The sequence below is a fragment of the Electrona antarctica genome, assembly GCF_951216825.1.
Source record: "Electrona antarctica genome assembly, chromosome: 16".
In the NCBI taxonomy this organism is placed as follows: domain Eukaryota; kingdom Metazoa; phylum Chordata; class Actinopteri; order Myctophiformes; family Myctophidae; genus Electrona; species Electrona antarctica.
Window position 1 is genome coordinate 29,358,403 of NC_136797.1, and position 17,696 is coordinate 29,376,098.

At 42.0% G+C, this 17,696-nt stretch overlaps 1 protein-coding gene across 6 annotated transcripts in view; it reads right to left on the reverse strand.

The window, feature by feature from the left end:
* LOC306939840 (uncharacterized protein) overlaps positions 1–1,718 on the reverse strand; it is a 48,793-nt gene extending 47,075 nt beyond the window's left edge. For all 6 annotated transcript variants that reach the window (XM_079524586.1, XM_079524585.1, XM_079524584.1 and 3 more), the window contains exons 1-2: positions 1,607–1,718; positions 452–577 (exon numbers count right to left, since the gene is read on the reverse strand). In XM_079524586.1, the coding sequence (XP_079380712.1) occupies positions 452–577; positions 1,607–1,712 (232 nt within the window). In that variant the 5' untranslated portion in view covers positions 1,713–1,718. The remainder of the gene's footprint in view (positions 1–451; positions 578–1,606) is intronic.
* Positions 1,719–17,696: the final 15,978 nt, after the last annotated feature.

Here is a 17,696-nt window from a genome sequence, read left to right on the forward strand (position 1 = left end):
TTGTCAAGTGACAGTCACTCTAAGAGCACCTGCTAAATGCCAAATTGAAACAGTTTACACAAATTAAGATCAAAAGAGATTATAGCAATGTGGCAAATTAATTACAGTATATCAGTAATACAGGCCTACAAGCATCAATAAGAGTCGAGAATATAATTAAAAGAAAAATAAAGACTGAATGGTACATTTCTAACTCAAATCTTTGCTTCTGGGGGTCATTGGAACAAAACATTTTCAGATGGGGGTCGGTGGCCAAATGCATTTAATTTGGGGGGGGGACCTTGTCCTCGACATGAAAAAGTTTGAGAACCATTAACATAGAAACAAGTTATTTATTTTTTAGAAAACCATTATGATTTAGAAGACGTTAAGTAGAATCAGCCTCAGGTCTTAATGGGTTAAGGAAGATTTGATGGAAATGTTTGGTGTAAAAAGTAAAGCCGGGTGGTACCGTCACAGTCCAGCTCATCAGAGCCGTCCGGACAGTCGCCGTCCTTGTCACAGTGCCAGGCATGAGGGATACAGTTCCCATCGTCACACTGCCACTGTCCTTTAGGACAGCGGTGCACATCCTGGCCTGGAAGAGTAACAAACAAGAGCAAATCAATAAAGATACAATGGACGTTTGCCATGTAAATGCAGCTTTGGTCGTCATTGCACGGCAAATCTGACACTTCAGGGTCACAAGTTATAGTGTGACTGAAGGCAAAACTAGGAATCGATTATCATCACTTCTGCATTCTGCTCTCAGACTGAAACAGACCAAAGCGATGTATTAAAATAGCAGATCTACAAGCTCACAACGCGTTCCTATGAGACGCGTTGTAAGCTTGTAGATCTTCTATTTTAGGTACGCCGAGTTGTGTTTACAAACTGCGAGCTAGATTCCTTTAGACATTTCAGTTGATTTACGTATAACGTTCCTGTCATTTTTACGTCCCGAATGAGAGAACATCTCGGACATCGAGGCTTCGTCAAAGACGTTCAACATTAACCATCATTCAAGATTTAAATATTACTTTTGTGACAAAGTTGCTCCGTTGCAGACGGCACATAAACACAGCGGCTGCCATGCTGCTGGTGTCACCTGACCTGAATACTGCGCGCTGATTGGCTCTGAAGAACCAATATATCGGGGTAGTGTTCAAGAGCTTCTTATAATATATCGATGTTCAAGAGCACCGTTTGAACCTAGTTTGAACTTGTAAGTGTTGTTTTGCTGCTGTAAAACATGAGCTCATAAACAAGGATGGTGATGCGCTTGACATGGCTGTGACTGTGGTGGAAGCCATAACTCTATGGGTGGAAGAGGGAGAAATACTTAACTCAGTATTTTAGAAATATTCTGTTATACATAAAAGTCCTGCAATTCACAACACAAAGCACCAAAAAGTAGTAAAAGGTATCCAAAAATCTATATCCATAGCCCATTATATTGATTGATGAATCAATGTGGATGTTGTGGTTAATGAGGTAACTGCTGGTATATTGGAGGCGTTTATTTTAATGGTGCACAGATTGTGACTCGTGAGAGGTACTTCGCCTAAAAAGCCTCTTGAGGTAGGGAATTTGTGGATTTAAAACCAAATAAATGTCGTTTAATTACCTGTCAAACATTTCGGATGAAGGAGAATAGCCAAACAAACCAAGTGCAGCAGCGTCATGGCGCGCGCACTGCAGGAAATGTGCACAAAAGGCCACAGCTGTGTCATGGGGCTTTTTATCAATCAGTCAAATTGGCGTTCTGCCTTAATTTGAGTTGTATTTATAGCTGATAGATAGGAAAGGACCATGACGCACACATTGCACACAACAATCACGACATTGACATGAATAACCCTTTTTAACCCTCTAACTAAACACAATTATATTTTTGAAATTTCCATATTGATGTCTGAGGTTGATGGGTCTTTCAGTACCTTCATGATGCATTGCTCAGTGACATCGGTTTTTTTCTAGTGTGCGGGTGAATTTTACCCGTGTTATAGTGTGATCTATACATATGTTATTCTTTAATGAAAAGTCATGATGAAATATAAGTTGCCATGTATTTTGAGAGAGAGAGAGAGAGAGAGAGAGAGAGAGAGAGAGAGAACGCCCCCTCGGGGGCTGATAATCAGTTTGACTGACTGCGTAAAGTAAAGACGCACGCGCTTCACTTCAGCGCACTGAGCGCAGTCCGTACAGCAGACCAGACATGACCACATACAGTGCCGTAATGGGGTCGCTTCTCCCTCTCATCATGACAGGTATGTAGGCCTATCTGTAAAACCATCAGCACTGTGTAGCGCTCGAGTTACATGGATACATTATATAGATTTTCATTTGACTTTTTTCATTTTTTTCCCCACGCTCGATCTGTCAGTCTCCATGTGCTGCTTGACTGTGGAGTGTGGACAGTCGATTTACATTACAGGTTTTGTTTTTGTTGGTAGTGGTACAGTTTGGTTAATTAAATGTAGCAGTAGCCTAGATACACTTTAATATCCTCAGTGTATATTTAACTGTCACAGTGTGTGTACACATAACTACACACATTTTGTTAGTTATCGGAGTTACAAATGAACACTGAGGATTTTACTGCATGTGACTGACAATCTTGGCTACATGTTTCTAGGAAACAGAAACTTTTGAGAGATAAGGAAATAACGGTTGTACAACAATAAGCCTGTACTCCTCAGTGTACTATACTAATGAGAGTTATGTAACCAAATGTTACATATAGGCTACACTCATAATTTAAATTAACAACTGACTGAGGATTACTGTTATGTGTAGTGTGTACAGTGCTTTTACTTATTTTAAATTTAGCCTAGTTTTTAAGTACAATTTAAGGTAGTTTTACTTTATACCAATTTCCAATATTTTTACTTCTACACCACTTCTCAGAGGCAAATATTGTACTTTTACTCAAATAGGCGTACATGTATTTGAGAACATTAGTTTTTGAGCACCTCCTATATACAGGTTTAATGTTTGTTTTTAGTTCAATGTTTGTTTTAAAAACGCCATTGACAATGAAGGGAAAATTTACGTCATATTGTCCCCCATTACGTCATATTGTCTCTTTATTGTTAATGGCATTTAATGTTTGTGTTGGCACCGTTTGTTTTACATCACCTCAGACTTTAATATATAACACCCCTCACTTCACACAAGTGTGATTTTTAGTTACTTTATAGATTTTGATTATTATCACAAAACAATAACCACTTAAGCCCATATACATTTCGGCCATTTGAAAATATAGCCAACCTACAAGCTCAATTTGCGACGCATTGTGAGCTTGTAGATATGCTATTTTCAAAAGAACTGTACATGGGAGGCAAGGCTTCCTCTTGGAAGAGTGGTAGAAATATGCATGGGAGGCAAGGGTTCCTCTTGGAAGAGTGGTAGAAATATGCATGGGAGACAAGGGTTCGAATTCCGGGTATAGGACAAGAAACTCATGGATTGAGGCTTTGAAAATCAACAGTAGAAACTAATACAGTATAGGTCTACTTTGCAAAGTTTCCCCATAACTTAATATTTAAAGAGATGTATAGCCTATAAACTAAACCCTTTTGGCAGAGATGTTATATTATTTATTTATCTGGTGGATCACTCCATACTTATGGAAAGTCATTGTGCTACTTTACAGGAGAAGACTCTGCCACAAAAAATAGTAAAAAAAATCAATTTCAAATTGTAGGTACTTTTTCAGCCCATATATCTTCCGACAGTGGCATATAAACCACTTGAACCCTATATTGACCGGGGTAGACGTCCCCTCCTTTTTCTACTCATCCGAAGAATTGCCCCAGAACAGAGATGCTAGGGTCCATTTGGTTAACTAATGTCCCTGCACATTCTCAGTGGTTCTCTATACACAGAGACAGAGCTGTCAGTGACAGATATTGTAACTAGTGATGGGAGATTAATCGGCAAACACATCGGTATTGGCCGATATTGGCCTTAAACCAATATATCGGTAATCAGTATCGGTAATAATATATTGGTTTTAGCAGATATATACTATTTGAAAAGTAAAAGTACTCATTATGCAGAATGTCCCATTACAAGTTTTCAAATGTAAAACATTTCAAATGGCCAAAATGTATAGGCTGAAGTGGTTGATGTATGCTTTGTAATAATAATCAAAATCTACAAAGTAACTAGTAACTCAGGTTTTCAAATAAATGTAGTGGAGTAAAAGCACAATATTTGCCTCTGAAATGTAGTGGAGTAGAAGTAAAAGTAGACATACTGGAAATTGGAAAGACTCAAGTAAAGTACAAATACCTAACAATTGTACTTAAGTACAGCACTTAGTTATTTTCCACCACTGGTTATATTGTATTATTATTGTATTATTATCATACAGATTGGTTAACATGTTTTGTTCCTTAAAATAATCTTCCTGACTAACATTTTTAAATGAGGTTTAATATCATGGCTTGTTCAAATACAAGTCCAGTGCGCATATACTGTAGTCAGAGTTTAGACTTGAATAAGTGGCCTATGTTGCATCAAGCTATAGCAACAACCCACATTCTTCACCTACTTTCATAACAGCGAATGTGTTGTAATAGTGTCATTATGTTACCTATGGCTTAGTGGCACCCTGGTAATAAATCATATCATTGATTTCAGTCCTGTTTGACGTGCATGGTTTGGTTGTCACATCATGATAAGCTTTGAGCACACTTTTAAACAGGATGTAGAACTGTCACTACCCTCCGTCTCTATATTACTATCTACCAAAATCATGTGGTTTTCGACAACCCAGAAGCGGAGTATTCACACACAGTAACACCCTCAGTTTATCCATGCAACTCAAATACTACAGCCTCATTCTCAGTGGTAAAGGATGAAATTAACAGATTAAACATTTTGCGGTGAATTTAATGTTGATTAAAGTAATTTAATGCAATCAAATATGACTTTTCTGTTTGGATGTATGGGCTGTCAAGGCCAGAAAGTAGTTTTTTGCCACTATAGGCATTTCCGCAGAACTTCCTGGTATGATGCAAGGACTGTCTAAAGAGGACGAGACGCGAAGACCGTATGGGCGACACCATGTTGCTTATGGTGCTCCATGGAAGGAAAGAAACATGCGCAATGGGCTATATGCAGCCAACACTTCCGTGTTCAGCTTCCTTGGTCTCAACTGCGCATGTTTCTTTCCTTCCATGGAGCACCATAAGCAACATGGCGTCGCCCGTACGGTCTTCGCGTCTCGTCCTCTTTAGACAGTCCTTAGTATGATGATGATGTCACACACATACCCTCTATAGATACAACTGAAATGCAACTTAGTAACACAGCAAATATCACCCAATAGAAAACATATCTGGAATGAAGCCATTAGTTCAACACAATGCAACAGAGTGCAAGACAACACAACAGCCAGTCAATGGGGAGAAATAGCCTCCACCAAAGTGATGGGAGTGTAGTTAGTTGTTGCAGGGTTCCATTTGTAAACAAGACATTCACGTAACCACTCAAGCCCTCTTCATATGATAAATGATAAGTGAAAATAACGATGCACAAGCTCACAGCGCGTCATATGTATCAAACTTATTGAGCTCTGATAAGTTATTATACATATTTACATGTTGACTCTGGAACACCACGCACACACACACACGCACGCATGCACGTATGCACGCACGCACGTCGCACGCACGCACGCACGCACGCACGCACGCACGCACGCACGCACGCACACAGCAACACCGCCACCAGGCATACGCACAAGACACACGCCGAGGAGGGCAACAAAATGCGCCAAGCTGATCCTCATAATAATAATTTTCTCCTCGGCTCCGTGCATGCGTCCTCATTGAGTTGCATGCGTGATGTGTATCTGCTCAGAGCTGGGGGCGGGGGCAGCACAAACATATCATTGTATTAAAATAATCTACCATACACAGATTGGTCTAAAGTATTACATTATGAGAAAATAACTGCAAACAAGTGCCTTTATTTAGTTTGAGGTAGTATATTGTAAAGTGTTGATGCCATCTGGGGATGATGTTAATAGTTAGGTAATGAAAGTCTGGGAGTCGACAGTTATGCTGATTAGTGAGATGGAGATGCAGGGGAGGGTCTTTCTTGACTCTGTATCTTATCTTGGGGGTCCAGGAGATGTGTCTGCTGTTGGATGATGGAGAGGGCCCCCACTCCAACCCCTTACTGCTCCTGATGAGCGGGTTGGGGCCTTGCATTTCCTTTGCTGGCTGTGTGTAAATATGTCTGCGTGTGTGAATTTTAAGTGCTTTGGCGATAGGTGCTGTATAGAAAATAAATGCACCATTTATTAATTTACCATTTTCATTTGCAGTGTTGCTTCTGGGTTGTGAGGTTGCAGCCAAGGATCCCACAGACCCAACTGCAACGACAGAGCCAACTGCAACGACAGAGCCAACTGCAACGACAGTGCCAACTGCAACGACAGTGCCAACTGCAACGACAGTGCCAACTGCAACGACAGAGCCAACTGCAACGACAGTGCCAACTGCAACGACAGTGTCAACTGCAACGACAGAACCAACTGCAACGACAGAGCCAAATGCAACGACAGTGTCAACTGCAACGACAGTGTCAAATGCAACAACAGAGTCAACTGCAACGACAGTACCAACTGCAACGACAGAGTCAACTGCAACGACAGTGTCAACCGCAACGACAGAACCAACTGCAACGACAGTGTCAAATGCAACAACAGTGTCAACTGCAACGACAGAGTCAACTGCAACGACAGAGCCAACTGCAACGACAGTGCCAACTGCAACGACAGTGTCAACTGCAACGACAGAGTCAACTGCAACGACAGAGTCAACTGCAACGACAGTGTCAACTGCAACGACAGTGTCAAATGCAACAACAGAGTCAAATGCAACAACAGTGTCAACTGCAACGGCAGTGTCAACTGCAACGACAGTGTCAACTGCAACGACAGAGTCAAATTCAACCGTGACGACAGTTCCAGATTCAACTGTGACGACAGTTCAGACCACTGCTGACAACCCGGTGACAACCACATTAGAGCCTAAACCGCCAACGCTGAGTCCGACTACAACAACCACCAGTGCCAGTGTTGCCACCAGCGTCACAACCAGCACAGAAAGTACAACTAAATCAATACAAGAGCACCAGCATAAGCCTCTAAGTTCAGGTAAGCTCTATAATAAGAATGTGTTTTACAGTATTACTGGAAGAATATACTGTGGAAAAAGAAATAGAGCTTGTAAAGGAAGACAATCATTAGATGAACTGAGTCTAAAAGTTCCCTATAAGGATCAGTCTGGACTTCAGCCCATAGACGACGAGTACCAGAAGTCACAATAGGACCAGAGCAATCAGGGACAGCGTTCTTTCCCTGATCTGTATTACAGTGGAAAGCATTGAGCACCTTGATTGTTCCATGTAGTTGGTGGTGAAATACAGGCTGCGAAGATTGCAAAACAACAATGGTGGCCTCCAAAGCAAGAAGTTGTAACATTAATGAACGATGAAAGAATAAATACAGATGGGCAGTTATTGCAGAAATAGACACAATCACAACATATTAAGTTACTTAAAAATATATCCCACGATTTTTGTAATCGATTGCTGATTGGCTGAAGGAGTTTGTTCTCCCACCCACGGCCCACTATAGACACATTCAGAGACGGGTCCCCTGGTCACAGCCAACGTATTTCCTGTAGGCGGAGACAAGATATCTGCGGTGTACACAGTCAGCTCTTCTACTACATTGAATGGAAAAGTAACTGATGTTAGTCTGCTCAAACGTTACTCTTTTACCTGCTTTTTACTAACACTAACTTTACAAAGATGCCCAGAACATCAGGATGAACCTGTGTAGTTTATGGCTGCTCCAACCGTAGTGGCAAAATTCAACTTTGGAGAGAAATGGAATGTCAAATACGGGCGCCCGCCCGAATATCAAACCTGTAGTTAATCCCGATGTTCTGGGCATCTTTGTAAAGTTATTGTTAGTTAAAGCAGGTAAAAGAGTAACGATTGAGCAGACTAACATCTGTCACTTTCCCATTCAATGTAATAGAAGAGCTGGCTGTAGTGTGTACCTCGCAGATATCTTGTCTCCGCCTACAGGAAATATGTTGGCTGCGACCAGGGGACCCGTCTCTGAATGGGTCTATACTCGCAGCCTATGGCCCAATGTCCGGATTGGCGTGGGAAAAAGGAGAGAGTAGGAAATCTAAGACAGACAGTAGGAGAGACAGACAGTGGGAAAGCTGAGGGGAAGGCAGCTTATAGGAGAGATAGTCTGTAGGAAAGCTAAGAGGGAGGGAGACAGTATATAAGACAGACAGTTGGAATGCTGAGAAAGAGACTGTGTAAGAGAGACAGACACGGACGCTGAGAGGGAGGCAGTGTACGTGAGACAGACAGACAGTCCTAAAGTCCCTGATGTGTACAGGGGTTTTGGCTGTAGATGACAAAAATACTAACAGCAATGATAAAGAACAGGGTATTTGCTCTTCTTTCCTGTCACCATTTCTTCTGAGCTGTTATCTAGACTGTTACGCTTGTCAACTTCCCTCCTTTAGCAATCAGCTGTGCTGTATTTCCTCATTCTGAAGGACATTGACAGTAAGTTGTTAGATAGACGTGGTTCGGAACCACAATGTTATATATTTACCCTAAGGTCAACAGTCAATATACAGTAATCAGTATGACTCACACACACGCACGAACACACGCACGCACGCACGCACGCACGCACGCACGCACGCACGCACGCACGCACGCACGCACGCACACACACACACACACACACACACACACACACACACACACACACACACACACACACTGAGATTTACCTCTGACAGTGGGAGGTTTGATGAATGTGTTTCAGATATGTTTTGACCAACCAGTGTTGTTCAGTGCAGATAGTTTACTTAAACCCTTTTATTTGTAGTTGAACGTGGTCCCCCAGTGGTATATGATATCCAGTGTCCTTGCCCCCTTAATGTTTTCCATCTCTACACCAAATCTCTTTGCAGCATTGCCACGCGTTGTTACCTTTTAGCTATTTTTGAAGAATGTCCGCCTATTTTTGCAGATGCTTGTTCGCCTTTTATGTCATGCACAGAAGAAGGATGCTATGGTTCATATGGTTAAGAATGGCTACAGACTTCAGTTCCTGGAACATTAACCAGGGCTCTGGAAGTTTTGTAACTTTTAGCCACACTTGCGGCGAATGGCGAAAACTGCTGATCTATAAGCTCAGCTCATAACGTGTCACAATCTTTTCATTTCTTTTTACGTTAGACCATTGTTTGACACTTTGTCTATAATCTGATGACAGGTTGAAAGTGGTTAAAGTAATGTCATGTGTGATGAAGCTCTATGGATCACATACAGTAGGCTACAGTACAACTGTGTTTGTTGGGAAAAGGCAACTGACCTAAACTCAGATCTTGAATGTTGGACTTTGAAGTCCAGCAGTCAGTGAGGTGTTATCAGCCTTCCTCTCCTGATAAGGATGATCCAGACCCAGATGACTTAGAAGGAGAAAATCAGTAACTGAGGTCATAAAAAATACTGTACAATTATTTACATGATATCATATTTGTTCTTTATTGTAAGTTTGTAGAGCGGTTTTGTTTTAATCACTTTTCTTCTTTTTGTACTAGTTGTTACATAAAACTAAAACATAATACTAATGTAACTCTAATTATGATAATACAATTTAAGCTTCTAGGTGTGTCAGTCTGTCTGAATGTGTTGTTGCATGTATACTACAGACTACACAAGTTAACCCAAGCATATTAGCATCTTAGCGTTCATTTTGTACTGTACATAGCTATTAAAGAAAGAAGGGTATCATAGGCAAATTTGTTTAGTGTGTCATGACCAGAATGAAGTCAGAGCTGTTTTAATAGCCGCTCTTCACACCAGCAGCATCGACGCTATAGTTCACACCTCTAAATATTGATTCATTTCACATCTACAGCGGCTAGTTTTAAACTTTGTTTTCAAAATGTGCTACTTCCCATTCAATCTGTTTCTTTACCTCGATAGCAAAGAGACACACGGTGACAGGCTGATACACGCCAAATGTATTGTGTTAGTGGACTAGTGTTAATGTTGCTGGTGTGAATTGTGTGTTAAGAGTAGACCACATACATTCCCTGAAGAAGGCAACTTGTTGCCGAAACGTTGGAAAAATAAAGATTTTGATGGCATCGTGACTACGAGCTGTGCGGCCTCTCTCCTTTTTCAGTCATAGTTATCTCCTGCGGTCAGCACCTCCCCACTACTGGTGTGCGCTCCTACCTTCCTGTTTGTAAGAGTAGACCACATGAAACTAATTAGATTTTCTATTATTTTCTTTTTTATTGATGCTACTCATAGGTACCTGTACAGAATAATAGTTTCAGAAAACGCAGTCCTTCACCTTGACATGGTCTCTTACTAACAGTACATTGTACAACATGTACTGTATTCAAGACCAGTGTCTGTCCTGTCTTGGCATCAGTGACTCACTAACAGCCTCCTAAAGTCTGAGGTTATGTCCGTTGTCTGTCTGTCTGTCTGTCTGTGTGTGTGTGTGTGTGTGTGTGTGTGTGTGTGTGTGTGTGTGTGTGTGTGTGTGTGTGTGTGTGTGTGTGTGTGTGTGTGTGTGTGTGTGTGTGTGCGTGCGTGCGTGCGTGCGTGCGTGCGTGCGTGCGTGCGTGCGTGCGTGCGTGCGTGCGTGCGTGCGTGCGTGCGTGCGTGCGTGCGTGCGTGCGTGCGTGCGTGCGTGCGTGCGTGCGTGCGTGTTTGTTCGTCGGTGGTGTCTGTCCGGAGCTAATATTGCAAACTATTACGCCTATTGGCGAGCCATCAGGACATTTGGATGGTCCATTTGGTTCCATTGTACAATGTGCATAGTACACTCTTCGAAGTTAAATGAACACTGCAGACTAACTTAAGTGTGTATTTTTTTACGGTTATTAACTTATTATGATTTCTCCCTCTCCGTCTCTCCTTCTCTTTCTCTCTGTTTCTCTCACATCTATTTCCAGGCAGTGTTGCAGCTATCGTGTGTGTTGTCATCATCGCAGTGATCCTCATGTTCGGCGGGGTTTACTACTATAAGATCAGGTGAGTACTGTGTGGGTATGGTTGTGCGTGCGTGCGTGCGTGCGTGCGTGCGTGCGTGCGTGCGTGCGACCGTGCGACCGTGCGTGCGACCGTACGTGTATGCGTATGTGTGTTTATAGCATAAAAACAAACAGGTAACATGTCTCTCTCTCTCTGACTACCACAGACGCGCAACCTACGGCCGTCTATTAGACGATACAGTCTATGGAGCATTCAACAACCCCATGTACGATCCTTGACATTAAATTACACTTGCACTTTCAACGCTCTGGCCTTCAATGTTCTACATGGACCCCAAAACTCGAGTCAAGCCCTCAATCTGCTGAAGAAGCGATTATTATCCTGAAACCTTGAAGAAGACAACGCCTAGTGACTGCATGGAACAAATGAAAAATAGTCTGCTTCAGCCGTCTCAACGGCGTTCAAGTTACGTCACCCGTTTGCCATCTTGGGAGTATGAACGCATCGGACAACGTACCAGTAACAGAGTATTACCCTGAGTCCTTGAAGAGGAAAACGCACTCTACACATTGATCTACACAGGGAATTCCAAGCTCACATTAATCGTGGTCACGAGAAGAGTTTATCTGTTAGATCCAGAAAGGTGTGCAAAGCTCCACCAGGAGGCAGTCTCTAATAATGATAGCTGTGTACAGTTATGTGTAAATGATGTGTTTTTGTTAAAGCAATTGTTAACTAGCTCTAATCATTGCTATAGAGTGTTTGTTCAGTAACAGAGGTCTCCTCATTTCTCAAGCTCTTGATTCACAAGTGACAGAAGAAGTGATGATTTTCAACCCACCTGAAAATGTATTTTCTGTTAACTAAATAGCTGGAGAGACGTGGAGACCCCTGTTACTGAGCAAACATTATTTCCTCCCCGATCTCACACACAATTGCCCCCTTCTGTGATGCACACGGAACTGCCTCTCACATGAACGGACCGCATTAAATACTGTAAACTCCCAAAACCCCTACTAAACCAGATGGCACTGTGGTGTTGCCGTTAAGCCTTTCAATCCCGATCCCCTTGCCTCAGGTTCGAATCCTTCTCATCGTTTATTTTAAGGTTAGGTTTAGGCATACAGTAGTTGTATGCCTTTTTTATGCCACTTGGCCCACTTGGTAAGAAAAGACTAAAGCAGTAGTTAGCCAAAAAAACTGTTACCATGACTGAGGCACGCCGTCTCTGGCAGGCTTGAGCAACGAGAGGCACCGCCGAGCGAGTTGCCGTGCTGAACTTTGCGAAGGCCGCTAGAGCCTAGAGCCGACTCAGCACCGTTTGAGTTATGTACCGATAAGCACATCGGTACATAACTCCCCCCATAGGCAATGTCAGCGCCAAGCAATATTTCCCACCATGGAGGAAAGCCGCAGGCAGTGCTGTCCTGCTGTTCCACTCAAAATGGACACCACTGCTATGCCCTATATAGCAATAATTACTATCAGAATATAGAGCTTTAACTTTTCTTTTTTTTATCAGACATTTTTTGCTTTAAACACTTCCTCTCTCTCATACAATACTTACACATTCATTGTCTACCTCTCCATCTTTCTCACTGTATTGGTACTCTAATCTCCATAAAAGGGGCTAAAGACTGAGTTAGTTAAGACAGCATTGACTGAGTTGAATGTGTGCAGACCAATATCTTTACACACCAGGAGCATGATGAACAAACAATCCCAAAATGCATTGGCAAATGTTTCACATCAAACTCTTAGTTGATGTGTCATTCATACAGGTTGACGCTTTTATTTGTGGTTAAAAGAAAAATAAATTATTGGCATGTAATTTTCAAACAACACCACAAACAAATCGGACAACTTCATCGACTAAAAAGCAAAAACAAAACAAAAAAGCTCTCCCAGTGTGTAAGGACCCTAACTCTTTTGGGGTTTTGGGGTATATTGTCGTCACATTAATTCACATGAATGTTTTGGTGTTAATCTTGAATTCTTGTATGTCTGTTATTGTCTAGTTCCGGTACATCCCATAAGCCTGAGGGGCAGCTGTGTTGTAATTGGCTAGTTAAGAGGGGCTCCATTTTCGTCACCGCTAAACCCCTTATCCCTAAACTTCTTCTTTTTTAACTATTTTGCAAAACATTTTTGAATAGTTCAACTAGCCGATCTACATTGACATGTTGTGAGCTTGTAGACTGGCCATTTTAACTATTCAAAAATGTTTTGCAAAATAGTAAAAAAAAAGGCAAAGAATTTTAGGGATAAGGGGTTTAGCGGTGACGAAAATGGAGCCCGAGGTGTCTCGTGTCTGTGTGAATGCATGATCTCCTGGTAGAGATTAAATGTTCCTTTTTTTTTAATGATTATTAATGATGTTTACGTTACCGCTAGCTTGTGTACAGGGCTGTGTGTGAGTTTTTTCTTTGGTTTCATAATTGATTCTGTTGTAAATTAATACATTGTGTGACATTCGTGTGAATTTTTCATTGTGTGATTTGAAGAGATCTATAGGAGATGGCTTAAGGGTTCTTATTTTCGTGTTTTTTTGTGGTGTTGCCGTTAAGCCTTTCAATCCCGATCCCCTTGCCTCAGGTTCGAATCCTTCTCATCGTTTATTTTAAGGTTAGGTTTAGGCATACAGTAGTTGTATGCCTTTTTTATGCCACTTGGCCCACTTGGTAAGAAAAGACTAAAACAGTAGTTAGCCAAAAAACAGTTACAATGACTGAGGCACGCCGTCTCTGGCAGGCTTGAGCAACGAGAGGCACCGCCGAGCGAGTTGCCGTGCTGAACTTTGCGAAGGCCGCTAGAGCCTAGAGCCGACTCAGCACCGTTCGAGTTATGTACCGATAAGCACATCGGTACATAACTCCCCCCATAGGCAATGTCAGCGCCAAGCAATATTTCCCACCATGGAGGAAAGCCGCAGGCAGTGCTGTCCTGCTGTTCCACTCAAAATGGACACCACTGCTATGCCCTATATAGCAATAATTACTATCAGAATATAGAGCTTTAACTTTTCTTTTTTTTTATCAGAAATTTTTTGCTTTAAACACTTCCTCTCTCTCATACAATACTTACACATTCATTGTCTACCTCTCCGTCTTTCTCACTGTATTGGTACTCTAATCTCCATAAAAGGGGCTAAAGACTGAGTTAGTTAAGACAGCGTTGACTGAGTTGAATGTGTGCAGACCAATATCTTTACACACCAGGAGCATGATGAACAAACAATCCCAAAATGCATTGGCAAATGTTTCACATCAAACTCTTAGTTGATGTGTCATTCATACAGGTTGACGCTTTTATTTGTGGTTAAAAGAAAAATAAATTATTGGCATGTAATTTTCAAACAACACCACAAACAAATCGGACAACTTAATCGACTAAAAAGCAAAAACAAAACAAAAAAGCTCTCCCAGTGTGTAAGGACCCTAACTCGTTGGGGGTTTTGGGGTATATTGTCGTCACATTAATTCACATGAATGTTTTGGTGTTAATCTTGAATTCTTGTATGTCTGTTATTGTCTAGTTCCGGTACGTCCCATAAGCCTGAGGGGCAGCTGTGTTGTAATTGGCTAGTTAATAGCAGCATGCTAATCCTCGTACCCATAAGAGGGGCTCCATTTTCGTCACCGCTAAACCCCTTATCCCTAATCTTCTTTGCCTTTTTTAACTATTTTGCAAAACATTTTTGAATAGTTCAACTAGCCGATCTACATTGACATGTTGTGAGCTTGTAGACTGGCCATTTTAACTATTCAAAAATGTTTTGCAAAATAGTAAAAAAGGCAAAGAATTTTAGGGATAAGGGGTTTAGCGGTGACGAAAATGGAGTCTCGTGTCTGTGTGAATGCATGATCTCCTGGTAGAGATTAAATGTTTATTTTTTTTTAATGATTATTAAGGATGTTTACGTTACCGCTAGCTTGTGTACAGGGCTGTGTGTGAGTTTTTTCTTTGGTTTCATAATTGATTCTGTTAATACATTAATACATTGTGTGACATTCGTGTGAATTTTTCATTGTGTGATTTGAAGAGATCTATAGGAGATGGCTTAAGGGTTCTTATTTTCGTGTTTTTTTCCCCCTTTTACCCAGATTATTCAAAACTGAATCTCTAGTTTTATAAAGTCATCGTGAATCTTTATTTAGATAACGGTCCTCTTTTTCAATGGTGTTCCTGTAACGGCCAGACCGCACCAATGCAACTCCTTTGCAAGGAGCTGCATTGGTGCTGTCTCTGACCTTTAGAGCATCCACTTTCCAGCTTCTTCTGAAGTTCATCACTTCAACTCGGCATACCTTGTTGACCATTTTCTACCAAGGAGGAGTTACTCACTTAGGTTACTTGCATTTTGAGGTCAGCCATTCTTTTAGTTTAGTTTTCAGTTTGTGTACAGGCTGGGAGTGGAGATCTTTCTCACCTCACCTCACCTCACCTTACATCCCGTAACCCCAGAGGGTCGTTGGGGCACCACAGACGATCTGTTGACAGCTCTCTGGAGATCTTTAGTGGGTTTTGGTTTTGGCAGTTCATTCAGGTAGAATTTTAACATGCTGGGAAACCATGGATTCAAACCCAATCAAAGTCCAAACTGCAACTGCGATAAAGTTTTGAGTTTTTATTTATTTATTATCGTGTTGTGAAACATTTGTTGGTGCAATAAACAATATCGTGCATCTCTGTGATGTAAAGGAAGTGAGGTGCAACCGTCAGGTTGGTGACCTCAATGTGGTGAGGTATTTCCACTGGCGTCAGCCCACACACTGAACACAAAAAGCACTCAAAAAGCACTCGCATATATTACTGCTCTCTCTCTCTCTCTCTCTCTCTCTCTCTCTCTCTCTCTCTCTCTCTCTCATTCTCTCAGAGTTCAATTCAAGAATCAAGATGACCTTTATTATTATTAGAGAACATTGTGTTTTATTTATTTATAAGGCCCTGCATGCGTGGCAAGCTTCGGTTGTATTTATCATCACTTTTAATTACAAACCCCACAAGATATCTAACGCGCTCACAGTGCGAGCGTGTGTGTGTGTGTGTGTGTGTGTTTGTGTGAGTGTGTGTTTGTGTGTGTGTGTGTTTGTGTGTGTGTGTGTGTGTGTGTGTGTGTGACTGTGTGTTTGTGTGTGTTTGTGTGTGTGTGTGTGTTTGTGTGTGTGTGTGTGTGTGTGTGTGTGTGTGTGTGTGTGTGTGTGTGTGTGTGTGTGTTAACCACATGGGCCTATAGACCATATTCGCATTGGCAGCCATGTCATAGAGTATATATATAATAGAGACTGAACTGGCGCGAAGCTCCGCCCCCCCAGCTATTCATGTCAGTGGAAGTTGCTCAGTGGCGTTTTGAAGCACCCGGAAGACTGCCGGAAGTCCCTCCCCGGACCTCAACTTTGAGGTCCTGAGTGACGTAGGGCAACCGAGCGCTCAACGTTAAAGCCCAGCTGCACGGGGTTTCCCGGTCATGAATCCACGGGTCCGCCTGTAGTCCCTCCTCCTACCACTAGGACCCAGAGCTTCAACGTTGGAAAGTCTGCCTGCCCCCTTGAGCCATGTTGGCATTTTGCATTGAACAAGAAAGGCATTTAATTAACGTAATGACAAGGCCGCCATGTGAATATGGTCTACATCAGTGGTTCCCAAAGTGGGGTCCCGGGGACCCCCAGTGGTCCTTGAGGGAGTTCCAGGGGGTCCCCAGCTAAGTGATAGTTAGGAACCAAATGGACCCTTATGGGTGTGTAACTCTTTGAGTGTACAAATTTGTACACTCTCAGAGTTAAATTGACATTGATTTTACAATATACATTGGGGGTCCCATGATAGAAATGCCATTAAATGGGGGTCCGTAGCCTAATGCATGTCACACTGGCGGTCCTTGAAATGATCTGCTAGAATCCTTAGCTAGAGCCATACAAATCTTCTCTTATGGAGGGGTCCCTGGCATATCTCTAATTAGTGTCAATTTGGGGGTCCTTGACACGAAAAAGTTTGGGAACCACTGGTCTAGATATAGTGTCCCTAGACTGGGTTGAGAAATTCGAACATAATTAATTGTAATCATCATCATCATCATCACAGAAGTCAATCAAAGAACAAGGGGTCATTTTTTAGTGCACTGCAGACTCTATAGCGGGATCAATGTCACAACACAATGACTACTACTCGGCCTATAAACCTATATGACCCTATAATTCCAACACACTTTGCTAGTGCGGGAGGACTCGGTTTAAGCAAATATCAGTGGGATTGGTATTTAAGGTATATGAGGGACAGTGCCCTCATAAACCTGACTTCTCCAAAGTAAGTGATGACAACCACAGACACAGCACCAGAGAGTGACCATGATCTGGTACGTCCCACATTTAGACGTGCATGGCAACATTGTCATTCTACTCTGACACCATAATGTGGAACGCCCTGACACACGCACGCGCACACACAGTCACACACATACACTGCACACACGCACGCACACACACACACACACACACACACGTGGGGGTGGGGGAGGTGGGGGGGTCGAGAGAGAAAGAGACTTTGGAGCACAACTTTGTCCAGCAGGTTCTTAAAAGTGAAAAGTATATAAAAATACTATCTCCAGTTTAAAACACTTAAACGGTAGATTTACA